Source organism: Polyodon spathula, unplaced genomic scaffold (genome assembly GCF_017654505.1).
Source record: "Polyodon spathula isolate WHYD16114869_AA unplaced genomic scaffold, ASM1765450v1 scaffolds_1199, whole genome shotgun sequence".
In the NCBI taxonomy this organism is placed as follows: Eukaryota; Metazoa; Chordata; class Actinopteri; order Acipenseriformes; family Polyodontidae; genus Polyodon; species Polyodon spathula.
Genome location: NW_024472682.1, coordinates 7,501 through 17,500, shown reverse-complemented (window position 1 = coordinate 17,500; position 10,000 = coordinate 7,501). Strand labels below are relative to the sequence as shown.

General features: G+C 51.0%; 1 protein-coding gene across 1 annotated transcript in view; it reads right to left on the bottom strand.

Moving 5' to 3' along the window:
* Positions 1-10,000, bottom strand: part of mcm5 (minichromosome maintenance complex component 5) — a 10,517-nt gene that overhangs the window by 140 nt on the left and 377 nt on the right. Inside the window, exons 2-15 of the mRNA XM_041242192.1 lie at positions 7,838-7,976; positions 7,070-7,242; positions 6,143-6,298; positions 4,725-4,894; positions 4,100-4,271; positions 3,606-3,717; positions 3,187-3,330; positions 2,853-2,918; positions 2,542-2,718; positions 1,958-2,070; positions 1,469-1,597; positions 954-1,096; positions 561-688; positions 1-323 (exon numbers count right to left, since the gene is read on the bottom strand). The exon at positions 1-323 is cut by the window's left edge and continues 140 nt beyond it. Coding sequence (XP_041098126.1) covers positions 222-323; positions 561-688; positions 954-1,096; positions 1,469-1,597; positions 1,958-2,070; positions 2,542-2,718; positions 2,853-2,918; positions 3,187-3,330; positions 3,606-3,717; positions 4,100-4,271; positions 4,725-4,894; positions 6,143-6,298; positions 7,070-7,242; positions 7,838-7,976 — 1,924 coding nt within the window. The 3' untranslated portion in view covers positions 1-221. The remainder of the gene's footprint in view (positions 324-560; positions 689-953; positions 1,097-1,468; positions 1,598-1,957; positions 2,071-2,541; positions 2,719-2,852; positions 2,919-3,186; positions 3,331-3,605; positions 3,718-4,099; positions 4,272-4,724; positions 4,895-6,142; positions 6,299-7,069; positions 7,243-7,837; positions 7,977-10,000) is intronic.

Sequence of the window (10,000 nt, the reverse complement as noted above, 5' to 3'; positions counted from 1 at the left end):
AGTATCGTAGACAGAGAGAGAGAGAGAGACTGAGACTAACATGAAACTCTGAGCCAGACCCTCCTCCTCTCAGCAAATCAACAAACTCTTCCCTTCAGTTCTTGTGTGTTTTCGTAGAGCAGAGGGATTTCACACGCTAGGAGCGACTGTCTTCTCTTCTACCCAGTCTCTTTGATTCTGTGCTGGATCTCTGTGTGTGTGTCCCCGGTCCCCTCATGTCTCTATTTGATTCTGTAGAGCACTTTGCGTTGCATTCTGTGCTGGATCTCTCCTCGTCTCATCATCAGGTGAAGAACTTTGTAGATCGCATGCTCTGGATATTTCTGAGAGGAGAGAAGAGAGAGAGAGAGAGAGAGAGAGAGAGAGAGAGAGAGAGAGAGAGAGAGAGAGAGAGAGAGAGAGATAGAGACAGATATCACACACACTGATAGGACAGGAGTTTTATATATGAATAGCTATCATTGCAACACACAGATAAACATCTATAGCAATCACACACACACAAACATCTACAGCAACGACACACACAAACATCTACAGCAATCACCTATAGATCTCACCTGCTTGATGAAGTCCTGCACGATGCTGTGCTCCGAGACCTGGGACCCGATCGCAAACCTTCTCTTCAGCTGCTTCTCCACGCGAGAGATCATCTCCTGATCCTGCTGAGAGGAGAAACCCTCCACTCCTGAGAGAGAGAGACAGAGAGAGAGAGAGAGTGAGAGAGAGAGAGAGAGAGAGAGAGAGAGATCATCTCCTGATCCCCGCTGAGAGGAGAAACCCTCCACTCCTGAGACAGAGAGACAGAAAGAGAGAGGAGAGGAGAGAGGAGAGAGAGAGAGAGAGAGAGAGAGGAGAGAGACAGAGATCATCTCCTGATCCCGCTGAGAGGAGGGGACAGACAGGAGACACACACTAGCTGGACAGACTGCTGGACACAGAGCTGTACTCACCGGACAGGCTGCCGGACCGGGCCGCGTCGAGCGTCGAGACCTGGAACAGGCGGAGCGCCTCGTCCACGTCGCTGTCGGCAACGAAGGGGCGGAGCTTCATCTTGGCCAGAGATTCCGAGATACGAATGATCGCCTCCAGCTGTCTGAAGAGAGAAAAACACACAATACAACACAACACAACAACACAGAGATACACACACAGTACCTGACAGTGATAGGGATGCTGGATCGCTTGTCTCTCTCTCATGTTCCCTCTCTCCTCACACACACACACACAGTACCTGACAGTGATAGGGATGCTGGATCGCTTGTCTCTCTCTCTCTCTCATGTTCCCTCTCTCCTCACACACACACACACAGTACCTGACAGTGATAGGGATGCTGGATCGCTTGTCTCTCTCTCATGTTCCCTCTCTCCTCACACACACACACAGTACCTGACAGTGATAGGGATGCTGGATCGCTTGTCGCTCTCTCTCTCATGTTCCCTCTCTCCTCACACACACACACAGTACCTGACAGTGATAGGGATGCTGGATCGCTTGTCGCTCTCTCTCTCATGTTCCCTTGCTCCGCTCCTCATTAGAATGTAGCGGTTCTTCAGTTTCTCTGCCGCGTCGGCCGAGAGGCGCGGACCGCACTTCCTGTGGGGACGCAATTAAAGGTTACACACGCGCACTGAATGAACCTAAAACCAGGGAAAGAAATCGAGATTACAGAGAGGAGAATTACCAGAGAGGTCCGCACTTCATGTGCTGTATCACACTGTGCTGTACCACACTGCACTGTACTGTATCGCACTGTGCTGTATCGCACTGTTTACTGTGCTGTATCGCACTGTTTACTGTGCTGTATCGCACTGTGCTGTACTGTGTTCTGTGTTGTATTGCACTGTGCTATATTGCACTGTTTACTGTGCTGTATTGTGTTCTGTGCTGTACTGCACTGTGCTGTATTGTGTTCAGCGCGGTACTGCGCGGTGATGTCACTGTGATGTCACTCACGCCCGTGCGTAGGAGATGTATTTCTTCATCATGCTCAGCTCGATCTCCCCCTCGCTGGATTGGTTGGTTGTGAGCGCGCTCAGATGCACGTTCATCACATGCTTCGCCAGCGTCTGAGACACAGTGAGAGAGAAATGAATACAGAACAGTAGAGAAAAAACACACAGAACAGCGGAGAGAAAAAACACACAGAACAGCAGAGAAAAAAAACACACAGAACAGCAGAGAGAAAAAACACACAGAACAGCGGAGAGAAAAAACACACAGAACAGCAGAGAGAAAAAACACACAGAACAGCAAAGAGAAAAAACACACAGAACAGCAGAGAAAAAAAACACACAGAACAGCAGAGAAAAAAAACACACAGAACAGCAGAGAGAAAAAACACACAGAACAGCAGAGAAAAAAAACACACAGAACAGCAGAGAAAAAAAACACACAGGACAGCAGAGAAAAAAAACACACAGAAAATCAGAGAAAAAAAACACACAGAACAGCAGAGAGAAAAAACAGACAGAAAATCAGAGAAATCACTCCTCTGGTCCCCTGGTTCCCCAGAAGGGTCCCCCCGGGTCCACCCTCACCATGTCCCTCTGCTCGTCGTGCTCGTCCTTGATGATGAAGATCATGTCGAATCTGGACAGGATGGTGGGCATGAAGTCGATGTTCTCCTCGCCCTTCGTATCGTCCCAGCGACCAAACACAGAGTTAGCAGCGGCCAGGACCGAGCAGCGCGAGTTCAGAGTGGTGGTGATGCCAGCCTGGAGAGAGGAAGAAACAAGATCACACACGCCCCCTAACCCTAACCCTACATATACAAGATCACACGCAATCACACACAAGGCGAACGTCAGAGCTGACAGGAGCGCGCATGTGTGCGTGCCTCTCCCGTTACCTTGGCGATGGAGATGGTCTGTTGCTCCATCGCTTCATGGATAGCAACGCGGTCATCCTCCCGCATCTGAGAGAGAGCAAGAGAGGAGAGAGAGAATTCTGGGTTTAGCGCCAATGCCTATCAGTGCGGTTCTAGGTAGAGTTCTACTCAGGTTCTAGGTACAATTCTAAGCACGTGTTCAGGTTCTAGGTGCAGTTCTAGGGTTTGTTTTCCGGTTCTAGGTTTGTTCAGGTTCTAGATTTCTATTCGGATTCTAGGTACAGTACTGTTTTTCAGGTTCTAGGTAGTTCTAGGTTGGTGCCTGTGTTCTAGGTTCCGGGGGGTGTGGTCTCACCTTGTCGAACTCGTCTATGCAGACCACGCCTCCATCAGCCAGCACCATGGCCCCGCCCTCCATGACGAAGTTCCTGGTAACGGGGTCTCTCATTACCGAGGCTGTGAGCCCGGCAGCACTGCTGCCCTTCCCTGAGGTGTAGACCTGAGAGACAGAGGAGAGAGGGAGAGAGAGAGGAGAGAAGAGAGAGACAGTTTTAATAATGTTTAGGTTCTCTCTCTCTCTCTCTCTCTCTCTCTCTCTCTCTCTCTATGCCAGTTAATTGTTATAAATTGCTTTGCAATACCTGTAATATAGTTATGTCTCTAAAGCACATTTGAAATTTGACAGAGGAGACAGACAGACAGACACACCCTCCCCACCAGGACAGCACCTCTTTATACAAACACAGACAGACAGACAGACTGACAGCCTCGTACCGCGATGGGGGCGCAGCGCTCCACGAATTTCAGAAGCTGGGACTTGGCTGTGCCGGGATCTCCCAGCATCAGCAGATTCACATCCCCCCTCCGAGTCAAACCATCGGGCAGCCTGGAAAGAGAGACAGACCAAGAGAGAGGTGTCACTACAGGGGAAAACTCCACAAAACTGAAACTGTCTCCATCTCGGCTCAAACTCGGAGCCGCCGCCCTGTTCTATCTTATGGAGCCATTGAGCCAAGATGGCCGCCGGTGAAGCGCAGTTTCCCTCCCATTCATCAATTCTGAATCCCAAACATTACAATATTGACATAGCACTGTCAACAGGGTCTAGGGACCGATCGACCTGCCAAAGCACTGTCAACTGGGTCTAGGGACCGATCGACCTGCCAAAGCACTGTCAACAGGGTCTAGGGACTGACTGACCCGCCATAGCACTGTCAACAGGGTCTAGGGACTGATCGACCTGCCCCAGCAGTGTCAGCGAGCTGTACCTCTTGCGGGAGCCTCCGAACAGCAGGCAGGCGATGGCTTTCTTCACGTCCACGCTCCCATAGATAGAGGGCGCTATGCTCTTGGCGATGGACTCGAAGACGTTGGGCGTGGCCGCCAGCCTCCGAATCTCCTCCTCTTCCTGCGGAGAGATCGCCCCCACGACGCTGCGTCCTGTTTTGAAGAGAAACCACGATGGGAGTCTTAATCCCATCCCAGCAATGCAACTATAATCCAGTCTAGTGATCTCAAACTGCAGTTCCAATGGGATTATAATCCAGTCTAGTCTAGTGATCTCAAACTGCAGTTCCAATGCAATTCAATACAGTCTAGTCTAGTGATCTCAAACTGCAGTTCCAATGCAATTCAATACAGTCTAGTCTAGTGATCTCAAACTGCAGTTACAATGCAATTCAATACAGTCTAGTCTAGTGATCTCAAACTGCAGCAATGCAATTCAATACAGTCTAGTCTAGTGATCTCAAACTGCAGTTCCAATGGGATTATAATCCAGTCTAGTCTAGTGATCTCAAACTGCAGTTCCAATGCAATTCAATCCAATGATATTCGATCGTTTCAATGCAATATCAGGGCTGTACCCCTGTCTGATTTGGGGGTGCCCCTCACCTACTCCCTCCGTGTCGACCTGGATCCCCACGACCCGGATGTAGGAACTCCTGATCCCGACTCCCACTCGGTCCCGCCCTTTACTGCGGCTCGGATTCCCGGACTTCTTAATGGAGTAGATTCCCATGACAGTGACTCTGTTACCAGGGACCACCCGATCACACAGATACCTGAGAACTAGTGTGGGACGTAGCCTCGCAGGGCGAGTCTATGGCCTACGAGCGCTGCTCTCTCTGGACTGTTGTGTCCTCCTCTCTGCTCTACTGTCTCTCGTGTCTGACCTGGAGAGTTGGTGAACTCGTGTGTCTCCTGATTCACACAGATACCTGAGAGAGAGAGAGAGAGGAACCACCTGATCACACAGATACCTGAGAGAGAGAGAGAGAGGAACCACCTGATCACACAGATACCTGAGAGAGAGACAGATACCTGAGAGAGAGAGAGAGGAACCACCTGATCACACAGATACCTGAGAGAGAGAGAGAGAGCCCTTCACCTGATCACTAGTGATAGTTAAGAGAGAGAGAGATGAACCACCTCTCTCTCCTCCTTGGTGGACTAGTGAGAGAGATGGACCTCTCTCTCTCCCCCTGACCACTCTACTTGGTGGACTAGAACCCTCTATGGACTCTCTCTGAGAGTATCACTAGTGTGACTATGGACCTCCGCTCTCTCTCTCTTGGAGAGACTATAGGAACTACTCTCCTAGATACTCTCCTAGTGTGTCCCCTGTCTCCTACTCTCTTCGGCTCTCTTCAGCTGGAGAGAGTAAAAGAACAGTCTGAGGACCTCCCCTCACCTGGACCTTGGTGAGTGGAGAGACTGAGTGGTCTCTCCTATGGAGAGAGGCCTAGACTCTAGAGACCTCCTTGGTTGGACGAGGAATGACGACGGACTGCTCTCTCTCCCTGTGAGAGATGAGGATCCACTCTGCTCTCTCCTCGTGTGGTAGACTGTAGTGTTGTCTGGACTCCGCTCCTGTCTCCTCTCCGTGTGGGACTAGTGTGTCTATGGACTCTCTCCTCTCTCTCTCTCCTGGTGGACTGTCAGTTGACTGTGAGATCTAGACCTCGCTCCTATCTCTACCCCCCTGAGAGTCTAGGACTGAGTCTCTGAGAGAGAGACTTCTCCACTCTGAGTCACACAGATACCTGAGAGAGAGAGAGAGAGACCACCTGATCACACAGATACCTGAGAGAGAGAGAGAGAGACCAAGAGACTCCTACCACACACAAGAGACCTGAGAGAGAGAGAGAGAGAGAGAGGAACCACCTGATCACACAGATACCTGAGAGAGAGAGAGAGAGAGACCACCTGATCACACAGATACCTGAGAGAGAGAGAGAGGAAGGGAAAGAGAGGGGGAGGATCGGAGGAGGGGAGGTTGAAAGAGAAAGAGCCAGCATCGCCGTGGTTACCTGTCGCAGTACAGCTGGATGTGCCGGGGCATCTCTCCGTGTGGGACTGACTCCGGAGACTCCTGCAGCTTCAGGGTCTGGAAATCCACGCAGGAGCACTTATCAGGGATCAGGAAGTACGGGTCAACCGGGCACTTAGCACGCCCCGCCTGCTCCCTGCGAGAGAGAGAGAGGAGCTTCAGGGAGAGAGAGAGAGAGAGAGAGAGAGAGAGAGGTTCATCCAGTCACTCCTCCTCTCCTCTCATGCCACACCTTCGAAAAGAGGGATACAGTCTGCTGAGGATGAGAGAGAGAGATGGGACGAGGGACGAAGCTTGTCTCTCTGCCTCCTCCCAGCTCCTCTCTCTAGAGTCTCGGAGAGTCTCTCTCCCTCTCTTCGACAGACGTTTAGCCCCGTGGGGCTCGGCCTCCGGAGCTTCTAGCTCTGAGAGTCGGACGAGGGAGTCTCCTGCTTCCCCTGCGTAGATAGAGAGAGAGAGGAGAGACGAGAGTCAGCTCTCTCTCCTCTCTCCGTCAGTCGGACGAGGAGAGAGAGAGAGAGAGAGAGAGTCAGCCTGCTCCCTGCGAGAGAGAGAGAGAGGAGAGTCAGTCTGCTCCCTGCGAGAGAGAGAGAGGAGAGAGAGAGAGAGAGAGGAGAGGACTCTCTCTCCTTCCTCCGGACGAGAGAGAGATGAGCGTGCCGAGTCACCTCTCCTCGCAGCCTCTCTCTCCCCTGCGAGAGACGAGAGCCTCTGAGGTCAGCTCTCCTCCTCGAGAGGACGTTCTACCGTGCTCTGCGAGAGTCATCCCCTGCGAGAGAGAGAGAGGAGAGAGAGAGACAGTCTGCTCGCTGCGAGAGAGAGACAGAGACACAGACAGAGAGATGCAAGCGTGCGCTCAGCTCTCCCGCGCACGGTCAGCGTGTGCGTGGCCCGGTCCCTCACTCACGTGTTGCACTTGCGTGGTAGGGCGTACCCCTCAAGCCCAGGTCTCACGGCAATGTTACTGATCACCCCGCGGCACCCCCTGCACTGCAGAGACACGCGGACCGCCTTGGAACGGACCGCCGCTGCCGAGACCACCATCCCGGGAATCAGAACCAGCCGGGACATCTGATCAGACTGCAGAGAGACGGGACAGGAGAGCGGGGTTACCAGGCAGCCCCGCCCCAGGGCTCACAGTCCCCCCCTCGCTGAGGACCAGCGCCACTCATACTGAAAGGATCAGGAGCCAGGAGTTTGAGCAGGGTTACAAACTCACACTAGCCCTGCTGCTGCTGCACCCAGTCCTGGGGTTCAGAGCTCCCCTCAATGAAGTCTAGTATTATTAATATTGCAATGATCAGGAGCCAGGAGTTTGAGCAGGGTTACAAACTCACACTAGCCCTGCTGCTGCTGCTGCACCCAGTCCTGGGGTTCAGAGCTCCCCTCAATGAAGTCTAGTATTATTAATATTGCAATGATCAGGAGCCAGGAGTTTGAGCAGGGTTACAAACTCACACTAGCCCTGCTGCTGCTGCACCCAGTCCTGGGGTTCAGAGCTCCCCTCAATGAAGTCTAGTATTATTAATATTGCAATGATCAGGAGCCAGGAGTTTGAGCAGGGTTACAAACTCACACTAGCCCTGCTGCTGCTGCACCCAGTCCTGGGGTTCAGAGCTCCCCTCAATGAAGTCTAGTATTATTATTGTTATTATTATTGAAACGATGACCTCACCTTTATGCTGCGCATGTTGGCCGGGTTGCCCTCTGACCTCAGCATGACCTGTATGTCCTGTATGGCTTCCTCTCCGGCAGGGCGGGGCTTGGTGACCTCATCGGCTACTTCCCGGGCAGCTTCCTCCAGCTTCCTCCAGCTACAGGAAACAGAGTCAGGATCTGTCAGAGTGTGTGTGTGTGTGTATAGTCTCTCTCTCAGAGGCAGGTGTGTGTGTGTGTGTGTGTGTGTGTGTGTGTGTGTGTGTATTCTCTCTCTCAGGTGTGTGTGTGTGTGTGTGTGTGTCTCTCTCAGACAGCAGTACAGGTGTGTGTGGGTGTGTGTGTGTGTGTGTGTTACAGTATTGTGTGTGTGTGTGTGTGTGTGTGTGTGTGTAGTCTCTCTATAAGAGATAAGGTCTCCCTTTCACAGGTGTGTGTAAGAGAGATAGAGAGTCTCCGTCCACACACACCAGGACACACACTCTCATCATCAGAGGCCGAGTACACTATAAAAGAGAATCTCCCCAACCATGATGGTTTTTACCTCCACTTCCCAATCAGAGGCCAGGTGGGTGTGTCTGTGTGTGTCCACCTCGTCACACCACCCACAGTGTGTGAGGTCAAGGTCCTCCGTCCACAAGTCTACCACAAATATGTCTACCAGAGTACAGCGTCTCTTCAGAACATCTCTACAGGTGTGTGTGTGTGTGTGTGTGTGTGTGCACAGCAATATATATATATACAGCACAGCAATACAGCACAGCACAGCGTCTCTTCAGAACATCTCTACAGGAGACACCAGGACCGTTACAACACAGACAGTCTGCCAATACAACATTCGAAGCAATACAGCTCCTCCATACAACACCGCGACGTCAATACAGCACAGCACAGCGTCTCTTCAGAACATCTCTACAGGACACACCAGGACCGTTACAACACAGCACACCAATACAACACACGCAGTCAATACAACACAGCATCAGCACATTCACAGCACAGCACAGCGTCTCTTCAGAACATCTCTACAGGAGACACCAGGACCGTTACAACACAGCACGAGACAGCATCAACACAACATTCACGCAACACCAATACAGCACAGCATCAATACAACATTCACGCAACACCAATACAGCACAGCATCAGCACAACATTCACGCAACGTCAATACAGCACAGCATCAATACAACATTCACGCAACGTCAATACAGCACAGCATCAGTACAACATTCACGCAACGTCAATACAGCACAGCATCAATACAACATTCACGCAACGTCAATACAGCACAGCATCAATACAACATTCACGCAACGTCAATACAGCACAGCATCAATACAACATTCACGCAACACCAATACAGCACAGCATCAATACAACATTCACGCAACGTCAATACAGCACAGCATCAATACAACATTCACGCAACGTCAATACAGCACAGCATCAATACAACATTCACGCAACACCAATACAGCACAGCATCAATACAACATTCACGCAACGTCAATACAGCACAGCATCAATACAACATTCACGCAACGTCAATACAGCACAGCATCAATACAACATTCACGCAACGTCAATACAGCACAGCATCAATACAACATTCACGCAACACCAATACAGCACAGCATCAATACAACATTCACGGCATCGCACGCATGAAGTGTGTCGTGGTTCTCTTGTAAGTGCGTTGCAGGTTATTGTCGTGTCGTAGTTATGTGCTGTTGTGAAGTGCGTTGCACTTATGTCGTGTCGTAACAATGTCGTAAGTGCATCAGTCACCCGTCCCGTCACCCGTCCAGTCCCGCTTTGTAGCATTCAGCGGCGAGATACGTGCTGCATGTGTTATTGTAAGCGTCGCAATGTCTTATGTCTTGTAATAATAATTCAGCGCACCCAAATAAGTGCGTTTGTAGTTTTGTCTCACCGCGTAGCTTGGAGGAAGGGCGCGTTTAATACTCTTGGCGGCATGTGTAGTGCGTTTCTTTATTAGTATTATTGTTTTGTTGTAAGTCGACACGGTGCTACTACGTCACAAGAACATTCAACGCGACACTGCGTTTGAGCACTTAGGGTTCAAGCCTTGTGCATGAGATCGCCGCAATGCACATAATATATATAATCAGTTCATGCACGACTATGCAGTGTTAGCTTGTAGCGTAACTCGTTGTGA